This window comes from Stylophora pistillata, chromosome 6 (genome assembly GCF_964205215.1).
Source record: "Stylophora pistillata chromosome 6, jaStyPist1.2, whole genome shotgun sequence".
Lineage (NCBI taxonomy): Eukaryota > Metazoa > Cnidaria > Anthozoa > Scleractinia > Pocilloporidae > Stylophora > Stylophora pistillata.
In genome coordinates, this window is record NC_142524.1 from 13,142,075 (window position 1) to 13,169,574 (window position 27,500).

Consider the following 27,500-nt stretch of genomic DNA (forward strand, 5'->3'; position numbering starts at 1 on the left):
ACGCTAATTAGTTCAGATGCCAAAATAGCATTGACATGTTTGTGCACACATTATCAGCCTGAATGAAAACAACACTACACTGGAAAATGATTTTGCCAAAAATTTATATTTTGATCCACACTTTTCAAATCGCATCAGTCATGATGTACATGCCCCTCATTTGAATGCTTTATCGTCAACCAGCTAATTAGTCAATTATGTTATAACTATCTCTCTATTTTCTTATGATTTCTCTTGTAAAAATGTGTTGCAAAAGGTGCATTTTGTCAGATAATAGTGTATCATCTCTGGAATCACAAACTGGATCTATCATTAGAGTTACAACAATAAATGGTATGTAATACATTATTATTGTTATTACTTGCAGCTACAAGATAAGGTCCAAAAAGAAAGGGTTGACTCTATTAACTCTGAGAAAAGTGAGCACAAACTCTGAAAATGACGATGACCTACCAGTTATCAGAGAAATTGACAAAACCAAAGATGCAACAAATAGTCAATCTGTAACTGAATTAACATCACTTACACCGCAATCTAAGAGATCTAGGTGTAATTATAAGTCAAGTAATTTTGCCCCTTTTCACAGTCCACTGACCCATATCAATCAAACACCGCCAAACAAATTTGCATATACATCACCTTACCACCCTCACTGTTGAATGCCACTAGCACCACCAACTAAACCTAACCATAACAATTCCATGATGGCTCTATTAAATAGAGATATGGAAAATAAAGACAGTGGCTACTTCCCCATGGGCCAATTTAATCAGAGTGACTCCACATTTCAAAATGTAATGATGGAAGAAATGGAAAAACTGAAATCAGAGGTGTTTCAATTCAAAGCTGAAATGAAGCAGCTAAAAAAGGCTTTTAAGGTTAGGAATATATAACTAATTATCACAGAAGCTTTCTAAAATGCTTTTACCCATTAAAAAGTTTATAATACCAAAAATACCAAAGAGCTTGAAAATCACCGTCTGCTGCTGACTTCTTTTTGGTTAAACAAAAGAAAAGGTTTTGTAAACAACTGAGAGTTGTAATCTTTTGACAGAAAACACCAGACATGTGAAACAGAGGCTATAAATACAAAAGCTAACAGTTTTAATGTTGGTTTCTGCAAAAAGCTCATCAGATTGCACTTTATTGTTATACTAGTCTAAATACTTTATAGTGAAACCGTATATCTGTGAAAAATAAATTAGAGCTGTTAAAAATATTGTTTGTTGTAAAAATAGTCAAAATTAGATTTACTAATTTTCAATTATTATTTTATTTGCACTCCTTTAAGGCAAAAAAATAATTTCATTTACACCATACATTCACCAAATGTTTAAATATTTTTTTCTCTTTACGCTAGACTGGCAAGGAAAAGGAAAACTACAAGAAGAATCTGATGTAAGTATTCCAAAGTATTTATCTCCACTCTGAATGTTGCTGAATCTAGGTCTTGCATACGCTTAATGCTATTAATGAATTCTCAGTTGCTCTGTTAGCATGTCAAACTGGTTTTATAAACAGAAATGTAAATAGTAATTGCCAATGAAGCTATGACAAAACCTTAAGTTTTTAAAGTTACAAACTTTTGTTGTCTAATTAGCTTCAGTCAGTCAGATAACAAGACAATCTAATTCGGCATCCAAATCCTTTTGAATGCTTTTTTAATCAATAAGTTTGGATCTTAGAGAAATCTTAAATTTGATAAACAAGTGACAATGACAGAGAAGAAAACACTGTTGCTGACACTGTATAAAATTATTTTATTTTGATGTTCTAGAAATCAAAAATTGATGATGTCATTGCTGAATTGGAGCCAAGAAAGGACTTCAATACCATTCTCCACCATCTTTTCACACCCGAGGAGATAAAACGCAAACCATTAAGGAAGTGAAAACATGGAAGTGTGGGAATGAAACTCAGGTCCAAGCATTGGATCCTCAAAAATTAACAATTTATGGTAAGATAATTTTTTGAAGAAAATATAGTATTCTTGTAATTAATAATTTTACGGCCACCATGTTGGAGGAGTGAAAATATATAGTACTTGTGGCAAGTTGTTTTATTTGAGAGCGTATTTTCTCAAGCAATGCCATAGTTTTCCCTCGTCGTTGGCTGTTCTAACAACAAAAAGAAGAATCCAGGGCTTTGCTTTTCTCGGGTGCCAAACATTGTTACCAATCAAGGGGAAGAAACCTGAATTTATTCACCCAAAGGCGAACTCGGTGGTTAGCTGCCATTAGTCAAGCCAACTTGACGCAAAAAATTCTAGAAAATGACCGGGTTTGCGGTATCCACTTTCATTCGGGAAAAGCAGCACAATAATGGGATCGATTAAACCCAGGGCATGACAAGCTAAAGGAATCCGACGAGAGGAAAGAACAACAGCAACAAGAAAGAGCACAAAGGATTACTAAGAGGAGAAAACGCGAAAGAGAAAGCAAGAAGCGAGAAGCGAGGAGCAGGAAGCTAAGCAAAGGAAAGCTGTAAAGACGAATGAGCCTGGAGAGCCAATAAGAGCTGCAAAACTTGATTCAGTACTAGAGAGATTGACAGATTCTATTGACCTCTCAGGTTCATTTTTTAGTTTCTTGGCCGATGCAAAATTAATATTCTTCACTCTCGCATACTCTACTTGTTTTACTGCAGAGGGTGAAAGCTGCGTTCATTTTACCTGTGTGCATGCAAGTTTTCCATTCTTGTCCATACCTCCAGATAAAAAAGAACACTCGCAATATGAGAACAGCTTTCTCCCAGCCCAGCCATACATCCCACACAATGCGCTGCACGTGGGGGTCATTCATCATTTGCAAATGCCTTACTTTAGCGAGAACAACAAATTTATCTTGAATACTTGTAACAAAACCAGAAACCATTTGATTGTAGGCAAATAGGCTTTGGAAATCCTTGAATTGATCCTTAGTGTAGAAGCTGGTCTCCAGCACAAGATATGACAAAATATCACAAGCTTCGACAGGAGGAAGGCATTCCGAAGTATACTTCTGCACTAGAACGAGCAAATGATCCATGCCGACCACTGAGACCTTTTCGACATACCTTTTCTTAATACTGCCTTCCAGTGAATTGGCATAAGCAGAAAATATAAGCTTCGAATCCACAATCGCTTTGTCCGAAGACGCATATTTTCCCAATTCACTGACTGCCATCTCAAGAATCACTCCTCCAACATGGCAGCGCCTCGTTTTCGAACATTCCTATGACGTCACACGAACAGACTCTATCAGTGAAAGCTCTCAAGTCAGTTAAGGCCAATTTATATCTACAAAAATAAATTTTATGAAAATCAAATTTTAAACTGTTCCTGTTAATTAATTGATTTCTGATAATTGATATATCTGTATCCTAAGTTGTCAATTTATTAATCATTTGAATGATCTTTTACTATTTGTTTGTATTCCAAGTAATTTTATATGTTTTAAAAAAACAATTTTAGACACTGACAATCTCTATGTAACAACAAAAAGTATTAATAATTATGTTTATTTGAATTGTATGTAATAAATTCAATTCAATTCCTATCATATGGTGTTGACATGTTTTACCCAGTTAAATGCAATTTAATGGAGTTAACAACTAGGAGCACAAGTGTTGCCCGCGAGGTCAGCGGTCTGTTACATTCGCGCACGCACCACGATTCCCTGTGTTCTTGGTCCACAGGGTGTTGTAACAGTTTAGTTAGTGTTTTAGTCAGCGCTTTTCCTTATCATGGGGACTCCTTGGAGGCTGTCTCCCCTCCCCTGTCCCTCCCTTTCTTTCCACTGTTTTATCAGTGTGACGGGTGCCTGTTTTTCTCCTTCCGCATGGGGGCTCACGGCTGGGTCACCTGGACTTGCCAGCCATGGGAGTAGTCTCCATCTAGGAGCCGGTTACCAATAGCGGAAGCTCCTGGATGTCTCAGGCACCCTACCTCCACTTTGCGAGGCAGTTGCTAAACTGATTAAAATTCTATTTTTCCTATTTTCCTAAGACATTTTTAGAAATCCTAGGAAATTCCGTAAGGACCTACTCATGGTCAAAAGTGACATGTGTATCCTAAGAAATTCCTAGGAATTCCTAGGATTTTTTTCCAGATCTTCATTTTTTCACTCCTAGCAATTTCCTAGGAAATTTCTAGGAATTCTTTGAATTCTTTGTCACATTTACTGTGAAATTTCACACCTTATTCCTAGAAATTTCCCAGGAATCTTCTTGAAAAATTCATAGGAAAATCATAAGATTTCCTATGAATTTCCTACATTGTTTTGCAAGAGTCATTTCAAAGAGCTTTGGCCCACACAATGGTTTTCAAAAATTGAAGTGAGAGCTGTTTTCACTTCTTTAAACAAAAACAAATTACCGACTTTATTATGTAGTGGATACAGAGCCTCAAAGGCATTCTAAGAAGCCAGATGACCAAAATGTTTGAACAACAGGATCTCTTGAAGGATCAATTCCTGATGAACATACGTTCAAACCAATATTATCAATCACTCTGACAACAGCATAGCCATCATTATCGCAGTCCTCAAGAGAAAACTGGACCTCTCCAAAACAAATGTCAGACTGTGATAAATACTTCACAAGATAGCTTGCTGATTTGGTTTTCCTCTTGTAGCACAGGCTGTGAAACACCTGACCTCTTATGCATTCTTTCTGACACACTGGCTTCTCTGTCATCATTGAAGTATCCCTCTATTGGATTACCAACATGAGGGACCTTGTGCAGCATTGGTGTGAAGAGCTCGACATCTTCATAATTAACCTCAACAGCCTTAGGGGAGTTTGATGTTAGCATTCCTTGTGCAAACTCACATGCTTCATCATTTCCTGCAACACATTGCTGTATGTATTGCTTAGAATGTTGTGCTCTCGCTAGTCGTTTGCAAATCTGATCTGGAATGCCTCTGGTACCATGGAACATGCGCTTAAGATGAGCCAACATAGACTCAAATACAAAAGTGGAGTGAAGGATCACTGGACCATGAGCCTTAACCTGTGCTAGAAGGTGATTCAATGAATGAGAGTTGAAAGTACACTCTTGGTTTGAAAACAATGAGGGAATTAATCTTGTGTAACTCTGGATCATGGCTTCAGCTATGCTAATGTCATTTTCTGATATTGAATCAGAGCAGGGCATGGTTACACTAGTGACTAGAAGTGCATGATGGTAAAACACTTCAGAAGGAAGCAGGAACTTCAAAACAGGAAGTCCAGCATGAAGGAAAAGGGCCTGCTTCTTGCTTGCTTTCCATTTCGAGAACTCTTCCAAAGGCCTAAATTTTCTCTTGAAGTCATGAGGCAGTTTGATGTTAAAAAGAGCCAGGGAAACTTTTTGGTCATTTTTCAGACTTGTTTCACTAGGGCAGCTTCCATTGAGCCACTTTGATATCCTTCTGGTATATTCTCCCTCAAGAACTTGGTGCATGTAATCACATAACAGCATTTCTGGAATTTGTAAGATTTCCTGCACAGCAGAAGGGCCTTTTATTCCATAAACAGCATCTCCAGTAAGAAAAGCAAGTTCAGCATGATTTAAGGAATCTGCATGGTTTCTACTTGGAAATTTACCGGGTAGCTATATTCTTACATTTCCCCTTCCAGGTAATCTTTGTCCAGGGTGTAAGCAGGAACAGCATCCAAACTTCTCATTGAATATCTTAAAATTTATTGACGGACCCTTGGCCATAAGATCAGCTGCTTGTCCATTCACATTAAGTTTGCACTTGGGAGTTTTCTCAATGGTTGAGGTCACACTTGGCCCTTTTTTGCCATAGTAAAGTTAAGTTTACCATAGTTACGTCAATTTGTAGTGTGACCGATGATTTTCGCTTTACTATGGTAAATGTAATTAGAGTGTGTCACGATAGCAACCGCGGCAGGATGAAGAAAGGTTAACCATGGTAAAACGACCTGAAAAAGCATGGTTTATCACGCGTTTATCTAAACTTTGTTTATTTAAGTGACAGCTTGTCTACTCTCTTAGCATGGAAGGTCTAAAAGCTCCGGAAGAATGAAATAGTTGCGCTATTTCTATTCACGCGCTTTTTTCTTGTCTTCGGATCATGACGATCAACGCAGAAGCAACGTTAGACCCGGTTGTAAAACTTACCCAATGAAAGTCGCTGAAATATGTCAGACAAATTCAATTCAAAGTAAGTTAATGCTTTTACAATTGTTTCCTCTTCAAATGCCGCTTTTTTTTGTTCAAGCTGCTTAATTTGCGTTAGACTGCGTTTAGCTTGTGGTAAACGCTGTTTTCCATTGTAATCCTTTACTTAAATCTTTCAGCTTTCCATCTCGACGTTTCACAATTCCATCAGCTGCATTTGTAGATGATCGACCTCCTTTCCAATGCACACCTTACGTTTTCGGCCAACAGGAAAACAGTGTTTTTCCAGAATTTAACGTCCGTGGCATTGCCCCACAGTATCCGCTCAATTTTCCTTTTCACCCCTCAACAGCAGCTTTGCCAAGAAACGATTTAGCTGTGGACCCGGCGTATTCCGCAGAAAGTGCCAAAAAATCCACTTTAACCGAGCAGTCACGCATTCGTTGGAGTGATGGAGAGGTTACGTTGCTTATTGCAATTTACGGCGAGGAGTACCCTAGACGAGAAAGGGAAAAAAGCCTGGAGACGATGTGGGAAAGGATAGCAGCACGACTTGTCGCCGAAAGTAAAGAAATAAATGATTTTATCAGCGATAAGTCAGCAAAAAATTGCCGTGATAAAATAAACAACCTCAACAAAAAATACAAGACAGTCAAGGATAAAAGCAAACTAACAGGAGAAGGCAGCGAGGGCATTAAATCATTCCCAGAATTTGATGCTCTGGATGAAATTTGGGGGACAAGGGATTCAGTAAATCCCAAATACGTCGTGGAGGCAGGTACGTCCCACACTCCAACGACTCCTGTACCGAGTTCGAGTTCCTCCTCGGGTGGAAGTGCAAGTAACACAACGGCAAGTCGCGAGTCTGAAGTAGATGAAGAGTCACCCCTGTCGCAGGCACTGGTTAGAAGCGGAGCTCGATGGGGAAAAGGGAAAGAACTAGTTGTGCAGCCGGGAAAACGCACTCGACCTCAAGATGACGATGACGATGCCTTAACAGACGATGACGAACTAGAACAAGCAAAACGGCTATTTTTCAAAGACAAGAAAAAGCCAGGCTCAAAGAAGAAAAAAACCAAGCAGAGTAAAAAGGACGACGAACGTGCTAAGGATCAAAACAAGGAAGAGGACATGCTGAAGGAGCTAATCAAGGCACAAACAGAGGCTGCAAAGAGAGCAGAAGAGGAAAAGAAGGAACTTTTCCAATATCTTAGGGAGTCTGACAACCGTACCCAAGAGCTTGTGCTTGGTGCGATACGGGAATTAGGCGTAATCCTCAAAAAATGAAAGTTAGACCTTTCTTTTTCCTCTTGTTTACAAGGTTCTTCTTTTTCGTTTTATTGTTGTTGTTTTTTACCGTTACAGTTGCAGTTACAGTTTTGTTCCAGAGCTTTTGAACAATTTGCGAATGGAGTTTCCCAATTAATTTTTTTTTTCAGACTAAATATATAGGCAGGAATGGAAAGTAATAATCCACAGTTTGACCATAATCGTGACAGCACTTTTTCATGAGTATAAATGTTATGAATGGAGTTAAGCAAGAACTCATCAATAATTTCAGATTTGTCCGTTTAATAAAAGGACAGTCTATATAAAAAAAATGAGTTCATTCAGCGAGAAATGCAGTTAGAGCTTGCCTTACAATTCGTCCCTGCCTGAATGCAATTTGATCGCCGTCATCATCCCCATCTTCATCATCTTCATCATCTTCATCATCGGAACTATGGTCATCTTCGAACTCGTCGGCCCTTAAAACGCAAATGTTGTGCAAAATACAACAGGTCAGGATAGTATGTGGAACTTTTGGTGTCTTTTCTTCAAGTGGCTTTAGTAGGCACCTCCAACGACACTTCAGCTTTCCAAAGGCCCTTTCTACTATTACCCTACTCTTGCTCAAAATCTTATTAAACTTGGCCTGATTTCGATTAAGGTTACGGGAATGGGGATAAGGACTAACCAGCCAGGGTAGTAAGGGGTAAGCAGAATCACCGATCAGAAGGGGGCGCACAGTTACTCCATTATTGCGTTTAACTGGCTCAGTCAAAATAAGGTTGTGCTCGGCTCTTTGGTACAGTGTACTAAGTCTCAATACTCTGGCATCGTGAATACTACCGGGCCATCCTGTGCTGACATCTATAAATTTACCAGTTGCATCGACTACTCCTTGCAAATTAATTGAATAGTTTTGCTTTCTGTTAAAATAATCTTCATGATTAACATGGGGTGCTTTTATGGCGATATGAGATCCATCTATCGCTCCAACAACATTTGGAAATCCAGCTAAACTTTCACTCCTCCTCATAGCCAGTGTAACATCAAGCGGATCATCTGGGAACTGTATAAAATCGTCCTTGTGGCGTATTAAGGCTTCCATAAAGTTTTCACATATCTTTATTACAGTAGATTTTCCTTGTCCGAATGTTATTCCCGTCGTTCTATATGAATTGCCGGTTCCCATTCTCCATAACGCAATTGCCACGCGCTTGTTCAAAGCAACAGCCTTTCAGAAGCGAGTGTTTTGCCTTGAAAGGTCTGGTCCAACCAGCTGGCAAATGTAATCAAATGTCTCCTTTGTGACGCGAAAGTCATTTTTCCACAAGGTAGAGAAGACTGGATTCTGGTACATCTCTTCAAACCAACCCTGTGGTCTGGGATATACCCACGCCGCTCTTCGTCGCCGCACACAAGTATGTCTTATCCTCCTAATTCTTCTGGCGAGAAGAGCAGAGATTAAGTCATGCTGCCTTCTCTTACGAAGAAAATACATGTTCAGGGCAATAAACCTGAACCTTTGAGCTTTCCGGATAGCAATTATAACAAGAAGAATAGCAACTATCATAAAGAGCGAGCGTTCAGAATCCATGGCGCAAGGGGAAAACAGAACATTTCTTTTCCCAGACGAACGTAACGCAAGTAAAACATGGAATGTCTGAACTTGTTTGTCTTTCTTATCAAATTGCAATTTGATTGACACTCTTTGGACAAAAATCCATCTGGGAAATGTTTAAGTCAACAAGCACAATTTACTATGGTCAACTTTTGTTTACTTACTTTTACCATAGTAAAAGCCCTTTACCACAGTTAAGTTTCTAATGTGACCTCAACCAATGTCTAAATGAAAACCCTGTTGAAGGTTTTTCACCTCGTTTGCGAATGTTTGCTGAAATGATTCCATTTCAGGTTTTTTCTTTCCATACCATAACCCAGACAATATAATGTTTTTGTAGGAATACCGTAAAGCAAGTGTTAACTCGGGAATAAAACTCTGTATAGGCCATAGTGAGACACTTTTGGACTTCAGTGCAGGGGCTCCATCCAAATGCCAATACAGAGAAATGCCAAAACTGCTATCTTTCTTGATTTGAGCACTTTGCTTCTGGTACACTTCTCCATCTGGTACACTTCATCATCTATAATGTCTTTAAAAATGCCAGGAGTGTGTTTATATGTTTCAATAAAGTTTTTCACTGCTGACCAGTTTTCTGTAAGCAAAAAAGATGCTATTGTTATAATGTATTATTTATACTAATTTTCAGCAACTGTAGCCAATACTCTTAAAATGTGCTTAATTGATACACAGGTGTGTAGAGCAAAATATAATATTTTCAAATTAATAAGATGAAGCATGATTTGCTGTAACTGAGTTTCATGCCTACACACTCTTCTGATGAGTACAGATAAACACGAAACTCAGAGTTACAGAGAATCATGCATGTTTCACCTTGGTCATATTAAATTATAATATATCATATTTTATTACTTCATTAGACTTAGTGATGAAAATAAGAAAGCTTATATTTTGCGTGTGATTACTGATTAGTTTTGGATTCGCTCAATCCGTCTCTTGGATCCAAACTATTTGATCACACTACCTGTGGTAAACAATAAGATCCATACCATTTGATACTAAAGTAATGTAAATTTGTTATAAGTGGTAACTTTTGATTTTAAAACTTTGCTTACCAGAAACTACTCTTTAAGCTCCTGTTCCAGATGAATCACAAAAAATGTGCTAGAATTATCTCCAACTGAGTGAGTACCATTTTCAGAACAGATATTATTTATACAAAGATCATTTTGAAGTGGTTGTTGACATTTGTGGCATGTTATATGTTTGACATAACTGTAGCCAATGTCTTTAAGTGACTCGTCAAGCTGATAGGAAGATGAAGGGCATCCATTTCCATTTGGTAAGCACATCTTTATGAGTTTAAGAATGCTATCAGTTGCTTTCGATGACAGATTATGCCTCTGAGAAAGAGCCAGGAAAGCCCCCTTAAAATTTTTTAGGGAAAGAGAGGAACCACTAAAGAGTGGATAATTTTCAACACTGCTATCCATATAATGATCATTATTACTATCTGATTCCAAAACAGAATCACTGTCACATGAGGATGCACTGTCATATGAGGATGCACTGTCACATGAGGATGTACTGTCACATGATGATGCACTGTCACTGGTGGTTTCTCTCTGATTAACTTGTGGCAAATCTTATCTTTCATCTGAAAATAATTGTAAAACCAAAGATAAGCTGGGACTGTTTCATGGCCTAATTGCAGCCTAATGTGCAAAGATGTTTTTGGAATTTTTTAACTTATATCGTGGTTTTCTATTTTGTGGTAACTGATTCTTTAAAAAAAAAAATTGTTACCTTCATTAGCTCTAGCTATCTCGCTTTCAAATTCAGAGATTGTGCTGTTAAAATTAGTTGTATCCATATCAACTGCTCTTGTGGTTTCTGGTGTTTGTTCATGTGTCGCGTCGATACATAAGCGTTTTGAAGGGGGATAAAACAAGTCATCGGTACACTCTTGATAATGGACTGGACTGCTACACGAAATTCTATCACTGGAACTGTCTGAAGTTGAAGATTCACTGGAGACACCTACAGTACGAACAACTTCAGTGTCAGATTCAAACGAGTCAGAGTTCTTGCTAGAATCGTCGTTAAATTCACTTCTAAAACGGTCTTGTTCTGTATTTTGCACAGTACCAGACATTTCGCTCGTCACCATCGCCAACTTCAATGTCACTGTTTTCAGATTCAAACGAGTCGGAGTTCTTGCTAGAATCATCGTTACCTTCGCTTCTAAAACGTTCTTGTTCTGTGTTTTGCACAGTACCAGACATTTTGCTTTTGTCGCCATTGCCAACTTCAATGTCACTGTTTTCAGATTCAAACAAGTCGGAGTTCTTGCTAGAATCGTCGTTAAATTCGCTTTTTAAACGGTCTTGTTCTGTATTTCGCACAGTACCACACATTTTGCTTTTGTCGCCATTGCCAACTTCAATGTCACTGTTTTCAGATTCAAACAAGTCGGAGTTCTTGCTAGAATCGTCATTAAATTTGCTTCTTAAACAGTCTTGTTCTGTATTTTGCACAGAACCAGACATTTTGCTTTTGTCGCCATCACCAACTTCAATGTCACTGTTTTCAGATTCAAACGAGTCAGAGTTCTTACTAGAATTGTCATTAAATTCACTTCTTAAACGGTGTTGTTCTGCATCTTGCACAGTATCAGACAGTTCGCTATCGTCACTTTCAGCCATAGATCATCATTCTCAGACCACCAAATATAAAATATGAAGATCAACTGCAAATCTAACACTCGTCTAAAAGACAAAGCTCATGATTCCCGCCAAAGAGAAATATTTGCGGCTTTTTTTCATCTTGTTCTGTGAGTGGATAGAGAATGACGTTTGATTGACCAATCAAATACCGTTGAACTTAAACTATGACTGTGATAGGCTAGCACGTTATTGAGGCCCCGGATGTGTGCGTGCACATGTCGGTCAACCTTCCCGCCTCATGTTAACGCTGCTGGCGTGTTCCTTCAGCTTTAATGAGTTGTAGCGCATTTACTCTTGATTACAAACTTTTGAGAAATTTACAGTCTTTCAAGTTACTATAAAATGGCAGATTCAATACCAACCAGTTTGCGTCTTCTAACCAAGCTAATGGCGGACAAATTTCCAGGTAAGTTTTCTTTGATATCTTCATAAAAATCACTGGTTTTTTAATCAACTTTTTATATCACAGTTACTAGTGTGAACGAAAAATCTATAACATAAGTCTTCAACTAACTCCCAATAAAACTTATAATCACTAATCTTAAAAAGTAATCGAGATGTGAAAGAGGCCTGAGGTTTTAATGACTATGATCATGCAAGATTTTTTAGATTTCACACGGCCTTCCATAGTTCCACGTGCTTTGTGGTTATTACTAATTTAAGCTTTCGATCTCCTTATTTTCTTTAGCAAAAGAGACCTGTTCACTAGGTCGTTTTAACGAGTATAAAAATGTTGTTATTTCAGTACTACTTGAAACTGTTATGTTTGCTATAAGTGAAATCCCGATTTCTCAAACCTCCCGATATCTCGAACCAAACCTTGATTCCCTTGGATTTGCTTCACTTGTAATTTCACCCCCGATTTCTAGAACCAATTTGTGTTTCCCCTGGAGGTTCGAGAAATCGTGAATAGTCTGTCACGGTTTCTGGCATTAAATAAGTGGATTCTTGAAGGTACTTGCCACGCGCGTTCATTGTATCGCAACTACTTTGTAGTTAGGGTTAGATTTCGTTCTTTTCTATTATTTTGTTATAATAAAGTCAAATAATTTCAAAATTAAAGCATAATCGTTTGCCTCAAACTATAATTTTACGTTTCTTGGAAAACCTTAGAAAAGCCTAAAATACAGGCCAACTCGGGAAACTTGGAGATCGCTAAGCAAACATTTTTACACTGACAAGGATTCCTTTGATATCATCTCAATGCCTTCACATTCTGGTCAGATGACAGTGTCTCATGAAATTATATTGAAGCAAAATCCTTAGATAAAAGTAAAAAACCGTAAGAAGTTCTTCCAGCTAAATTCATCTGGGGAATTCAACGGCGTGCACTTGGGCCTGGTTCACGCGCGCCATATAATGACATAGCATTAAAATGCAAAGAATTCCGAGGAACACAAGATATTACCACTACAGCAACCATAATAATGTAAACTGATTGGCTAAAAAGCCCAGTTATTAGACCGGTTTGGGTGCCTCTCCTTTTAGTTGCCATGGAGTAGTTTAACTTCAAGGGCAAAAAATGGGTTTATGTGGCAGTTTACTAATGTGACCAGGCTAACAATTGTGCATGACATTGCAATATTTTTTGTTATAATTTTAGAATTACATCTTCAGAAACTATTTCCTATGATAACCAAATTATCACACACACAGGATTTGCATCATAAATTTCCTTTAGATATAATCACACCTAACTTCCAAAATTTTAGAGAATTTCCTGCTATTGTTCGATTCCTTATAAAAGAAGTACAGTAAGTTAGTTTCTCAGTAGTTCAGAGTGTCAAGACCAGCACTTACAAGCTCAGAACCTCTTGGTCACAGAAAAAGTAACTCCAGTGCATGTAACCTCAAGTAAGGGACCTATTTTACTGAGGATTTGGTATGTCACATTTGACCTAGCCCTTATGGAAATTCAGAATACTTTTAGTATATTTCAAGTATACTTAATATGAACATTCATGAAAAAAAGTACAGCTGAAGTATACTTCATTTGAACTTGAAAATAAGGAAGTACAAATGAAGTACATTTAGTTATATACTTGCTTTATACTTAATTTACAGAAATATGTTTTAAGTATACTTTTCTTGAAGTGGTATTGTAGCAGTCAAATATGGAGTATACTTGAAGTATACTTTTAAACAAGAAAAAGACATTTTCATGGAGTTTAAGGCCCGGTTCAAACGTCGAACTTTACATGTGCCGAACCTAATTATTAGGTTCGGCACATGTGAAGTTCGACGTATGAATCAATTAGGAACGGCACTTTTGTATTTGGGTCGACTCGGCCGTTCTATTCGACTGAGCTAGTCGAATAGAACGGCAAAAGATCGGCTTCGATTCATACGTCGAACTTCACATGTGCCGAACCTAATGCATACATTATGCATACATTAAATTAGTAATTTTTTTCCCACAATCCCACTAGTTTTTACGTAGTTGTCATGCGCAAAAGACAACATTCGAATAAAATGGCGGGGAAAGAAGAGCAATGTTGTTCGTCTTGCCTAAAAACTACAAAGTATACTTGTTTGAAGTGCAAGGAATATTTCTGCATGCCCTGCTCCATCTTTGAGGACGATGAAACTGTCATTGGTTGGAAAGCGGGGAGTTCAGTGGCATATTGCGAGCCATGCTTCAAAGAAGTCATGGAAGAGAGCGAATTAAAGACCGTGAATGTTGTAGATGACGATTCTGATGAATCCCGCGAAGATACAGTTCCTGAGAAGCAAGAAGAACGACCTTCCACTAAAAAAAAATCGGTGAATGGAGATAAAAGGAAAAGGTCAGTGTACAAACAATACATCCTCATGTATAGTTTCGAATATGAAACAACCCTTACTAAGTATAAGGTATAACATCACGTGGCAATAGAAGCAAAGTTTGCTTCTATTGCCATGTGATGTTATACCTGTGATCTTTAAAACTTGTTTCCCACCATTAACAGACAAGTTAAGCAGTTACTTACAAACGTTTGTAGATGAATGTTAATATAAGTAATGCAGTGGAATATAGCAAAAGCAGATATTTATATGTAGTGGATAAGATATAAATATATATATTATTATTGTAGTACTAATCATCCTTATTGACCCCCAAAATGGCTGCCTTATCGCATGGTTGCAAACTAAGAATTCTTGAAAAATATTTCGAAGTAAAAAGGATGCTTTCCTCGCCTGATGGAAGTTTCTGTCTCTATATAAATGGATGTTTAAACTAGCAGATATTCTTCTTGAGTGGTATTTTCCCTGCTGTTGTTATGTTTTTTAGACACTATTTTATTTGGCTATTTCACTTCAAATAACCTGTGCAATTCTATCCCCCCTTTTGACCATTTTCTTAAGCTCTGCAAAAACACTTGAGCTTATGCACCCTCACAGTTCAATAATCTTTTGAGTTATTGAACAATTCACATAAATCTTTCACTTATCATGATCAACACTGGCTAAGCCATCTCCGAAAAGGAAAAATATTTTGGTTGAATAATAATGTATGTTATTGTTATCATTACCTCGATGATAAAGTGTGTTATTGTTATTTTTCTGCCACTGGTAGGAAACAAATGGCTGAATCCGACGATGATGATGAGGTAGAAGAGGATGAAAGTGATGGAGACTCGAAAACATCCCGCAAACTTTTCTTCAAAAAAGCAAAAGGAAACAAGAAAAAGAAACCTGGTCGCAAAGCCAAGTGGTGTCCACGGGTACTTGATGATCTTATAGATATCATCGTGAGTAGCAACTCATATAAAAAGAAACTTATTTTTACAAACACAAAAAATCAAAGAAATGGAGAGCTGTATGGAGAGATTTTGAAAGAAGTTAAAGCTAGAGCCTCTGCAAGGGGTGAAAACTTCAATTTCTCTGTTAATCAGTTGCGTAGCAAGTTCAAAAAATGTGTCTGCGTGTGTAAGCAAGCAGCCCTGACACAAAAAACAGCAACTGGGATCAAAAGATTTCAGGAGGATCAAGGATTTGGCAAGTGGTTCACTGCTTTGTTTGAAGTAGTGAAGACAAGAGAATCTTGTCAGCCTGATTTAGCACTGGAACCCTCAGCCTCACCTTCACCTAGTGATCTTTCGGGAGAATGTGTGGATGATAGTGCCAAAGAAAAAGAACTATTTGTTCCTGTGAAAGCAAAAAGAAGGCAGTCATCTAAAGAGAGATTGGATACAGCAACAATAGAGGCACTGACCCTTGTAAAGGAGGCTGTTCAAAATGACCCCACAAAAGAACTGATATCATTTATGAAAGAAGAAATGGAAAAGTCTAGACAGCATGAGCTCAAATTGTTTCAGCTTTTGCTCAACCAAAGAAGTGAGGCCAGCTTTCACAGCATTCCCTATTCCAGCAATGAACACAGATATAACGCAAATTTTAGCCCTTACCCAAGCTGGCATAGTGGTGCACAGGCTATCCCAAGTCACCCAGGATCGAGCATGCCTGAATGGTCCCCTGGGGCACCTTATCAGGATGCAATGGGATTAGACCAAAGTTTTGTTGCTACACCTAAATACACGCGGTTGTGATGATCACGCATAACCCCCTTTTTGTGCTTAATGATATTACTCCTCTGTTCCTGTTAGTATTTTTTTCTTGTAAAAAAAAAGAAGCAAGTCGATGGTTAATGTTTTGCACAAAGCTTGTGAATTTTGTTAGGTAATAAATTCAAAAGTTCATGTTCAAAGTAAACAGTTTTAATATTGTAAAAGCAATTTTTTACAACACATTATTGTACAGCTGTAGGGAAGTGTTTGCTTTTTTACAGCACATGTTCAATCAGTGATGTTATAAACATCTGATGATTAATATAGTTTGGTCAATATGATTTGGAAAACGCAATGAAAATATATAGTTTATAAGTCAATGTCATTTAGTGAATTGTGTAAAACTATTGGAAGAAAATGGATTATTTAAGTAAATAATGAATTATTTAATTTAAAGGATTTATTTAATTTTTATTTTCCTTCATTGAAAACAAATATTCCATTTTAGATATTATGTACATGTATATTGAAATCGGTTTGTATTATTTACTTACCATGACAAATTATGTGACATGGATCGAATAAATAACAGAGCACGTTATCATCATTTTTATGGAAATAATATTGACTTTTTTTGGTTTAATGTATTTCCTTCCACCTGATATTTAAGTGCACAGGACTTATATATTGTTCCTAAAATATCCATACCCACCTCATTGAGGACAATTGCACTTTTTGAACAGAAGAGATCCTTAAATGGCCCAAGTTGTTGAAGGAAAGTATGGAGACAAAAAGGGGAGTATGGATATTTGTGGAACAACACTATGTAAAAAACCATTTTTAGTCCCTCTATGTGGGTAGTGCATTTCCTTCTACACCAATGATGCTCTCAATCTGCTTAACTCAAGTACATCAATACTGCAAGTGGTACAAAATGGTGAGCCTTAAAAACTTCTAGCAAAACAATATAAAGTTCAATGTTTTGGGATATCTGTATTGAATGTTTATTGGAAGCTAACAGTAAGAGTTGCTTGACATTATAACCACTATGGGTTCTTTTTGTTAAATTTTTGACACTAACACGCATTCATCAAAGAGCTATACAAAAGACACTAACAATCAACTCATGAAAGTACTGCAGTCCTTTTTAACTGTGGGATTGATACACTACAATGTAGTAAATTTACCTTGACCATGAAACAGTTTGCAGTAGGTATGTTTAAAAGAATATTGAAGTGTATCGGTCTAGTATGGTCTTTTGTTTTGACTTAAGGTACATTTCTTTCGAATTGGCCCTTCAGAATGTTACATTCTTTTTAAGCTATATGCACGGGTGCTAAATACACCCCTAATTACTTCTTGGCTATTGACTAGTCCTCAGCCCAGCAGCAGCTAATTGGGGTTAATCTAATTGTGCAGTATCTGTTTCATGGTCCAAGCATAATCATACAAAAGCCAGCACTACTTCAGCATCATTAGGGATACTCACAAATTCCACCACTATCAAATAGATGTAAAGTTGACTAAATGTTTCACAACTACTCTGATTTTGCAATAAGTTGTGAAAAATGAGTGCTACATGTACATGTATGTATTGGGAAATTTGTGAATATACCAATGCCCCCTTAAACTAATAATGGACTATGTAGCAGTTAACAAACTTTCCCTGTTTGCTTCTCAAGCCATAATTTTGCACAAAGTGCATCTCTGACTCTAGCTGCCTCATAAGAAGCATCCTTTAGGCTTGGGCAGTCGCTCATCTGCAGCAACTTTCTCAACTCCTCCCTGTCCCTCTTTCCACCACTTTCATCCACAGATAGATCAAGCTTTCTTGAGATGGCATCTCCCTGCATAATACAAATATTATGAAGTACAATACATGCTAGGGTGGTTATGCGGACTTGATCTCGGCTGGTTTCACTTTTCCGGAGTAGGACTCTCCACCTACCCTTAAGTTGGCCGTATGCAGCTTCTGTGACCATGCGTGCTCTACTCAAGCGATAGTTGAAGTAACGCTGCTGAGGTGTCAATACAGCATTGGTAAATGGCTTCATTAACCAAGAACGAAGGGGGAATGCAGAGTCTCCAACAATGAGGGGTGGGACAGTAATTTCACCCACATCTTTACCAATTGTTGGAATAAAACCTTCTTGTATTGAGTTCCAGAGGTCGGTGGAACGAAAAATTACAGCATCATGGGAGTTCCCGGGGAACCCACAGCTGCCCCAAACAAATCTGTAATGGGAATCTACCAGGCCCATTAGTATTATGGAATAAAAGTTCTTAAAGTTATGATATTCCTTGCATGCCTCAAGTCCACCAGGAGGGCATTTAATGGGAATGTGACAGCCGTCTATTGCTGCCCAACAGCAAGGAAATTGCCAAAACTCGTCCATATCCAACATTTTTTTCTTAAAGTCATCCTGAGTCTTGGGCATATGACTAGACACGCACTCACTCCAAAGATGGTCAACAAGGAGCTGGCAGACTTCATTAACGATGGAACATACCGTTGATACTCCTAAACCTGCCATCTCTGCGATAGTATAGAAATAATCTCCGCGGCCCAGTCGATACAAACAAAGAGCTAGCCTCAGTTCTGGGGAAATTGGATCCTCCGTCACTATTTCTCTAGCAAGAAATGGGCCAATGCGATTTAATATGTACCTGAACGTTGACCGAGAAACCCTAAATGTTTTCTTGAATCTCGCCTCCGAATAATTGTTCCAAGCATTCTCCCACCATCCAGTGTTTCTGGTCAACCGACGACAGGAGCGAGACACAGGAGTGATGCTGTTTCGTTGCGATGAAATCAACAATAAAACAAGCAAACAAGTATTCAATACTTTCCTCCTCCGAGCTACTAGGTTGTTTAATGCCATTTGCATGTTAAGGCGCCTTCTTCTACCTTCACGGATGGCATTAGCGATTAGAACTTCTTCAGCATTGTTTCCCGCGCTAGAAAACTCCGCCATGTTGAATTGGTTGATTATGATTGACCGCTGACCATAATGGGTTTAATTTTGTTATTCGGCAGTTTGGTTCGACTCTATTAGGATCGACGTCTGAATCAACTGCCGAACTTAATTATTTAGGTCGACCCAAATAGGTATTAGGTTCGGCACATGTAAAGTTCGACGTTTGAACCGGGCCTAAAAGTCTTTCTGACACTGAAGTATACTTGAAGTATACTTTTCAACTTGAAAAAGACATTTCCATCAAGTTTGAAAGTCTTTCTGACACTGAAGTATACTTGAAGTATACTTTTCAACTTGAAAAAGACATTTCCATCAAGTTTGAAAGTCTTTCCAACACTGAAGTATACTTGGAAGTATACTTTCACCCTACTTTCTATTTGGGTCATGTATTTATAAATAAATGACAACGTACTGATTGATAAAGTTACCCTTCAGTACAGCACATTTCTAGGAAAGCTAGTATTCAAATTGTTTCTTTGGAGTAAAAAAAAAATAGGGAAAAAATAAGTAATGTTATACAACTGATACACTTAATGCTTCAGCACACAAAACTATCTACAAAGGTTGCTTTCACAATTTTTTATGAACCACTTCTTCATCATTTTCACTGATCAATCTCAAACTGAGAGGTAGTGCTCCTCTTAGAAACTTAATATTACACCCAAAATGAAGGTAAAGACAAAATAATTATGGAGGCTCTGCTTTGGTTTACAGAAAAACAAGGCATTATACCAACATTTTAAGAATATTAATATATAAAGGTTTATACAAATCACTGGATTTGCAGTGTTTAAGATGTTACACATTTTACACCTGTGAATTGCATCATTTCAAACATGAAATAAGAAAACGTTTTATAAGGAAGTACAGCCTCATTAGTCCTTCTCATATCTGTTTGGCAGCTGGCAGACAAACATGCCATTCCCATGTTGGCTGTCCACCAAAATGCCCAATGCCTTGACACTTTTTATGGGGAACACTAGATTACTACAGCCTTCTCTCCTGACTGGAATAATGTGCCTCGGTTTACAGTCGGTAAAAGTGTCCTGAGACAAAATATCAGCAGCAGGCTGTAAACAGCAGTCAGCAATTCCATAGTAATAAGGAGTTTTGCAACTACATGCATCGGTACAAAATAAAGTATTTGGACACTGTACAAACAACTTAACATACAACTTAACTTCGACAAACCCCAACTCATCCACTTCAACTGTGTAACTGTTCCTTTGAGAAACATTTAGGTAGCTTTTGCTGTGAATTACATCATTGTTGATCTGAATTCGCTTAAATGAAAAAGCTTTTGATACTCTTGCACCCAACTTCTTTTCAAGAAAACCTGTAAGAGCAGCACTTAAGGCAGCTGGTGACATTACACCCAGTGCAAATACACTATTTGATACCCTTTCACGCTTGCATTTAAGCGAGTGCCGACCCCATGCAATGTGCTCATAAAACTCTTTACAAGCTGAACCAAAAGGAAGGAGATTTACTAATTCTGGGATCTTTTGCTGGACACAAACTGAAAATGCTATCTGCAGTTCTACTTTCTGAGAACCATGAAATAATTTTCTCAAGTCACCATTGTAGTCCTCAAACCAGAAGCAAGAGCAAGCCCACAAAGGACCAATATTTCTAACACATTCTGATAGATGAAGGAGACAGTGAAGTCATTAAATGTTTCATACCGCCTGCCATAAAGAGCTTCAACTCTTAAACAGAAGTGCCGCAACAGGTTATCAGCTTTCTGTAAACACAGGGTTGACACTGAACTCTGATCTAGTAACCAGATTGCTTCCACAAGTAGAATGAAGTGCTGGAAGTACTCATCTGGCAAAATGTTCCACAGACAAGGGATACCATAAAAAAATAAAAATGATCGAAACTCCGAATCTTTCCAAGGACCACAATCTTTTGAAATACTCGTGGGTGCTCTTGAAATACAATTAGGAGGGGCTATATTGAGTAGGCGTCTCTCCACCTCTTCCCCTCTGTTTCCTATACTCCAGTCTTTAGCAGCATGTGACTTATCAAACCACAAAGTCATAAGCATTTTGGTTACCCCTAACAGAACACAGTGCATATAATCAATTGAAACACCTTTAACTATATCAAATCCAGGAATAAACATAAACCAAGAATAGCCTTTCACTCCACAAACAGGTGCATAATTCCCCTTTAGTTTTGATTTTTGAGCTTCGTAAGCATGGTGAAGTGTGTTCTCGTGATTCCTTTCAGTTCCATAACCCTTTGATAACTTTTCTCTGTTGAATGGGTATGCATGTGTGTGTCCTTTGGCACTTGTTTTCACACTTACTCCCTGTTCCAAACAATAAGGAAATCCACCAAAAGCATTAAACTGTACCAAATTTTGCATTAAGCGCTTTGCTGGTGCATCCATCGTAGCCGAGAGCAAAATCCCCCGTATCGTAAGGTCTTTTCCCTCACTGTTCTTTATCACCATTCCTGAGAAAGGTAACAAAATTATGTGTTCAAACGACTTAGTAACACAACCAACACACCTAAACTTGAACATGAAGAAAATCTCTTAAAATTTGTAATATCTCAGCAGTCTGTTGGACGGCAATGCATATAAAGTTTGACTGCAACCAAATTTGTTGGCGAAAAAGTTTAAACTTGAAAGATCCCATGATATAAACCATACTTCCTAATTACAGTACATTGACATATTGAAACAAAGATCTATAACAGTGAATGTTGAAAATTGTTTCTTGCCACTTCTTCCCCTTCCCCTGAGCCCAAATACATTATTTTTACCCTTTGATTTCTAATTCCTCTTGCACCTTTTGAGTAAATCTCTTGGAACTCTTAGGTTAAAGGTTGCAGAAATGTCAAGAAATCTGGCTTATTAAATTGAAACCACAATCCAAGGAAAATTTTATTGTGCCTTGCAAACCTAGAAAAAAAATAACAATGAGTTTACATTACACACAATTTAACAGACAGTAGCTAGAGATTATCAGATTATAATTTATGAAACTAAACAACAAAACTGACTGGCTCAGTATTACTCAGAAGTAAAATTAGCTAAAATTAGCGCATACAGCACTAATTTTACCTTAAAGTAATTTTTGTCACAACCTTAAAGAGCTTCTAGTTCAACTGTACCTGCAGTTTGGAGGAAGTTCATTCACAACAAGGTAAACTGGCCAAATACTAAATTTTGAAGATCTGAAAAGGGCCACCCCAACAGTATTGATCAGGAAGCTTATGTGGATTTCACACTTCTTTTTCTCAGCTGGGGCTTCCTTAAAATGTCCATCATTGCCAAAATGTTTTTGGTAGAGCAGGCCATCCTGGATGTCTTCAATAGCATTTGAATCGCTCTTACATCTTGAAACTGGATACTTAAGAAGATCAAGAAAGCCAGCTTCTACAAAAAAGGAATGTCAACAATGTTAGTCCAAGAATCAAAGGAAAGGATTGTTTTCCTTTTTCTTTCCATGAGAAATTTGCTAAGAGGAAGCAAATTTAAATAAGAATTAAGGGCCCAAAAAAGGTCCATTAATTGCTTTAACTTCTTGGAGGATGTCAATTCTTTGTACATTCCCACACTGGCATTAGACCTGTTTCCACTCTATTTTAATAAAATAATTATTCATTTAAAATGGAATGAGTTTTCACGAGAATATACTTTTGTTTTTGGTATTCACTCTATTGAAATAAAATAATTATTTGTTTGAAATTGAATGAGTTTTAATGAGAATATACTTTTGTTTCTGGTATTTCAAATTGATAAAGTATCAGTGATAAAATATACTCTGGTTGAATGTGTAAATAGTGGCTGGTTTATTGGTTTAGCTAATAAAAACTTACTCTGGGTTGAACACACTCAATTGAACACTGCCACATATATTTATCAAGTAAATTACTTACTTTGAATTAAGTCCCTCAGCTGGCAAATAAGAGGGATAATGATGAAGTAGGAAGAACTTCCTTTCTTGCTGAGATCTTTTAAGCAGCCTCTATTCTTACAAATGTTATCCTCGGGTATTAATGGTCCCTGATATTCTCTACAAAAAGTACAATAGTAATGGATTTGGATGGGGTTCTTAAGTTTCATAAAAAATTTCTTGAGAAGGTCCAGCGAAGAAGCGCATCTATTAGGCATTGCACAGTGGAGATTTATGAGTGTCAACAAGTCAACAACTGCAAGTCCTGTCAAACTGTGTTGTATGGCAAACGTTACGATCAGAAGCATACTAACTGCCACACAAATGGGCGCTCCATCATACAAAGAGTTATCTGCCGACTCCCTCTCGGTCTCATCAACCTTGACATTGTTGTCAGCACCTTCATCAGAGTCGACAGCGTTGAGATATTCCTCAATGTCGCCTTGCTCATCTTCCTCGGCATCCCTCCTAGCGTGCTCTGAATCAGGGAACACGGCAGTTTCGTGGCCATAGTCTTCGCATTGGTCGCTGTTACTACTAACATCCCCGTCAAAGCTCAATGACTCGTCGAATTGACCTCCAAGCTCATCTCTTTCGTTTTGGTAGACAAAAGTGTGCGTAGATTCACTGAAAACGCTCTCCACGTTGTAAGGGGACAATTTGTCTGGTATGCCCCCAGAAACAGATGCATCCCGGAGGGTTTTCGGCCATCTCTTCAGAGTTGTCCGTGGTATTTTTAATTCTGGTTCAGAAAGATACTGGTTGTAAGGCCCACGCTTTTTCTTAGCAGAAGAAACAGAGGAAGACGAACAACTCTTATCGTCGGCCATTTTCGATGTGTTTCATTCATTGTACCGCTGACTTCAACACATTCGAACACCATCCGACATCATCCGGGATGTTGGTGGATACCATGTATGGCTGTGCAGCGGTTGCATACAGGATACAGATAAAGAGTTTTGGCGGGCGATTTACAAAGAAGTTCATTCGAATATTGTCTTCACGGGTAACTCAACTGTGGCATTTTACGCTTGAAATATTGGTTTCGTTACCAAATTTAAACACAATGAGTGGCTCAAGGAAAGAAACTAGAAGGAAAACAACTCCAGCACTCAAGTATGGCGAAAGAAGTGAGTAAAACTAAAACATTTCAATAGTTACAGCACCATTTAACAATTCCTTCATGCTTCAATGTGCACTTATCGATCGAGTTATGGAGCACGTGGGAAAATGGCATCTCTAGCTTCTTAAGTGCTCTCCAAACTTCCCAAGTGCTCCTTAACTCGATAGCTAGGCAGCCTAGTGCACATGCAGCTAAAAGCATGAGCCAAGATGCGAAAAATTGACAACCGTGGAACCGTAAATATCATAAGTGATTATTTGTAGTAAGCGAAATATTTAAGCAAAATAGAATTGCTTTTATTTTAGTTTTAGGTTGAGAGCTCGGACAATTGTCTTTGTTTTGGGACTGGTGGGCCGAGTCTGTGTTTTGTCTCCATTATTGTAGCGAAATATATCTTTCCCCATGCAAACAATGGCCGCTCACGCGCGCAAAAAATTCTAGCGAAGCGATCAGCTCAGTACGTTATCAGCATACTATATTGGGAGTTTGACCACACTTATGTATACCGAATTTGATTGCACGGCTCTGCTAGCTATGTTATAAAATTCAACGAAGCTACAATTTATGAAGAAAAGAAACTGGTGCTTAATTTAGGTGGACTTGTTTGTATTGATTAAAACGTTTTTATCTCAATGAAAATAATTGTTTAACTTCAACGCCCCTTGGTTGTCATTGGGTAGTGAATAGTAAGTACACAAGGAGAATTTCCCTTTAAGGTCCTAGAAGATAAGTTCTCTTTAATTGAATAATGACTGAGTTAAATGTACCATTGCTCTCCAATTGTAGAGTATTTCCTGGTTCAGTTTATTGAGGATAGTGTGAAGTCTATTGTGACTGATAGCGAGATTAAAAGAGAAGATGATGGTATAACCAAAGCTATGTATATGGACAAGAGGTATTACCCATGTGTGGTGCTTAGCGAAAGTGGTAAGTTTGGAAAGCTTTTACTTCGCTAAAGTTAATAAGAAACCATACCAGCATTTTCTAGTGAAGTTCGCACACACACGCACGCTACAAAGGTAAATGAAATGTTAGGGGTAAAGAAATTAAGTGAAAACTGATCGTGCCACCTTTAAATGAATGCAAAGGTAAGATTAGTGTAGACTTCAGACAACTGGTAGGAGATGGTGACTTTGCATGGGATCATGCACGCAAGGAAGAATTAATGGTTGCTAAAATTTTTCCTCATTTCAGGCTAGATATCCTCCAAGGTCTTGAACACTGTAACGTTATGTGATTATCTATTCACTTCCGCTACTTGTTGAGTCACAGGTCTATCGAGACCATGCTTTCCGCTTTTACTTTTAGAGGACTGGATTGTCTTGTATGTTGTGAATTAAACAACACAGTTATAACAACTTGGTCATTAGCTGCTTCCTTCCATGGTCTTGTTTTCTTTTTTATAAGTGAAGGGTTCAACAGGGTTTCTATAATCCACAATTATATACCAAGGTATTGTACTGAAAAATGGGCCCTGTTTTTTTAACATTACCAAAATTAATAGAGAATCGAAACATGACTTGTTATCAAAATGTAATAACTAGTGTACCTTTAAAAGATTTAATTATAAAGTAGAGCCAAGGGCCTGGTTATTAGCCAAGTGTTTCCATCTTTTCCCCCAACAGAAGATAAAGACCAGCTAATAAAAATGAAAAGTGGTATGGAGAAGCAAGGTGGATCAACTGGAAGGAAGAAGAAAGACAAACAAGCAGGGGAGAAAAATAAGAGGAAAGGCCCTGCTGTGTCCAAAGAGCAAACCCAGGAAGACAAGTTGGCAATTGCAAAGGAAAAAGAGGAGAAAAAAAAGAAAAAATTCAAAGAAAAAAAGCGCTAGACGAAAGAGATTTAAACATCCTTGGGCAGATGTCACAGTTAAATAGGTCCATAGTCGTTAACAAAACATTTTTTCTCTCTACATCTTGGCAAATTGTTCTCAGTTAAAGCAGGGTCAATAATTTCAAAAGTGCAAATGAAACCAACATCAAGATGTCACTTGAGACACAAAAGTCTATCAATCAGACTGATCTACAGTACTGTATTTCCATCGACCAGAATAAAATGTCTGCATAGGTTTTGAAATAAATTTGATTTGTATTTCAAGTCCTCTAGTCTGCGATGGTAAATCCATGCAATAAAGCCTTTATAATTTCCTTTCCTTATCTTTCAGATCTGGATGACAATGGCCAGGATTTAGCTGGAGAAATTGATGTTGCCCAGGCAGCCAGCTTTATTGCAAATTCTGAAAAAAGCCAGCCATCAAATGAGTGGCCAAGTGTGGGGATGAAGCGACCAAGAGTCCATGCCCACCAGAGAGCGTCAATGGCAAATAAGTGCCCTAGACGGCAGAATGGGCCAAGTTGTGCAGATTGCCTTCACCTGTGAGCAGAAGTAGAAGTGTTAAGGGAGGGGAATAAATTACTGACTGAGCAACTAAGCCAATGCAGGGAGGAGGCAGCCAATGCTCTTCAGAGTAGTGATGCCCCAAGACCAGGAAAAGTGTCAAGGGCTCTTGCTGAGAAACACCATGTAATAGTAACATGCTTTTATGAAACTACATATAATCACATGTTGAGAAAAATATGGGTTTCTTACAGTAGAGAGCATGACTGACTAGCTTGAAAAGAAAATATCCTTGAAATATTAAGACCAAGAACAATTTAATTTGATTCTCACTTACTGGCAGACCCATTCCAAAAATGGCTGCCAGATTTATATTCTTTTACTCAAATGTACATTAGTCTCACTTGAGATGATGTATTCTTTCAAATTTTGTACTGGAAAACGAGGCCAGTCAGGCTAATATAAATTTAAATTAAAATAATATTAGAGAGTTGAGCGAGACAAATCTCAAGGTTAATTGAAAGATGCTGTAAATGGAGCATTCCCTATGATTTCTGTTCCTAAATTATAAGTGTACTTGTGAAACAATGTTTCTATCTGTGCCAAAGTCATTGATAAATTTTGTTGTAGGTACACCAGTCATCTATCAATGTAACAAAAGTATATTTTGCAACTTGCAGATGATTGAACTATCCCCTGGAAAGAGCACTTATGTCTACGAGAACCACATAATTAAGGCATCCTCCAAAAAAACAGCCACAGCCACTGTCTGTTTTCTTTTGAGCTGCTTTTACAAGGACAGTGAGCTCATTGGGACAAGTTTGTCCGGAAAGAATGGGAAGTCATAAAAGGCTTTAAGTGTTACTGCAGCTTTTGAATGAACCTACAGTTACAACAAACTGAGCACTCTTGTCACAAGCTAACCAAAGGAACACAGTCAAAACTCTTTCATCTTGTGTGCATTTCACTTTCATTGCAATT

The 27,500-nt window shown here is 37.9% G+C and overlaps 1 protein-coding gene and 3 pseudogenes across 2 annotated transcripts; 2 read left to right on the top strand and 2 right to left on the bottom strand.

Annotated features, from left to right (window-relative positions):
* Positions 1-4,383: 4,383 nt before the first annotated feature.
* Positions 4,384-11,659, bottom strand: LOC148728339 (uncharacterized; annotated as a pseudogene).
* Positions 11,660-13,855: 2,196 nt separating this feature from the next.
* Positions 13,856-16,774, top strand: LOC111323504 (uncharacterized). Its single transcript, XM_022926876.2, has 2 exons — positions 13,856-14,466; positions 15,237-16,774. Exons 1-2 carry the CDS (start codon positions 14,126-14,128, stop codon positions 16,207-16,209), a joined length of 1,314 nt encoding a protein of 437 aa, XP_022782611.1. The 5' UTR covers positions 13,856-14,125; the 3' UTR covers positions 16,210-16,774.
* A 3,104-nt stretch (positions 16,775-19,878) lies between these two features.
* On the bottom strand, positions 19,879-26,408 carry LOC148728340 (uncharacterized; annotated as a pseudogene). Its single transcript, XR_015988485.1, has 4 exons — positions 23,040-26,408; positions 22,272-22,536; positions 21,947-22,059; positions 19,879-21,608 (listed from the first exon to the last, which is right to left on the bottom strand). The product of XR_015988485.1 is annotated as an uncharacterized LOC148728340 (transcript).
* The window catches only part of LOC148728341 (uncharacterized), a 3,740-nt pseudogene continuing 362 nt past the window's right edge, over positions 24,123-27,500 (top strand).

Bases quoted from the DNA above. Each gene is read 5' to 3' on its own strand.
- LOC111323504 (XM_022926876.2), top strand. From the start codon at position 14,126: ATGCGCAAAAGACAACATTCGAATAAAATGGCGGGGAAAGAAGAGCAA. The intron at 14,467-15,236 runs GTCAGTGTACAA...TGCCACTGGTAG, and splicing joins AATGGAGATAAAAGGAAAAG to GAAACAAATGGCTGAATCCG.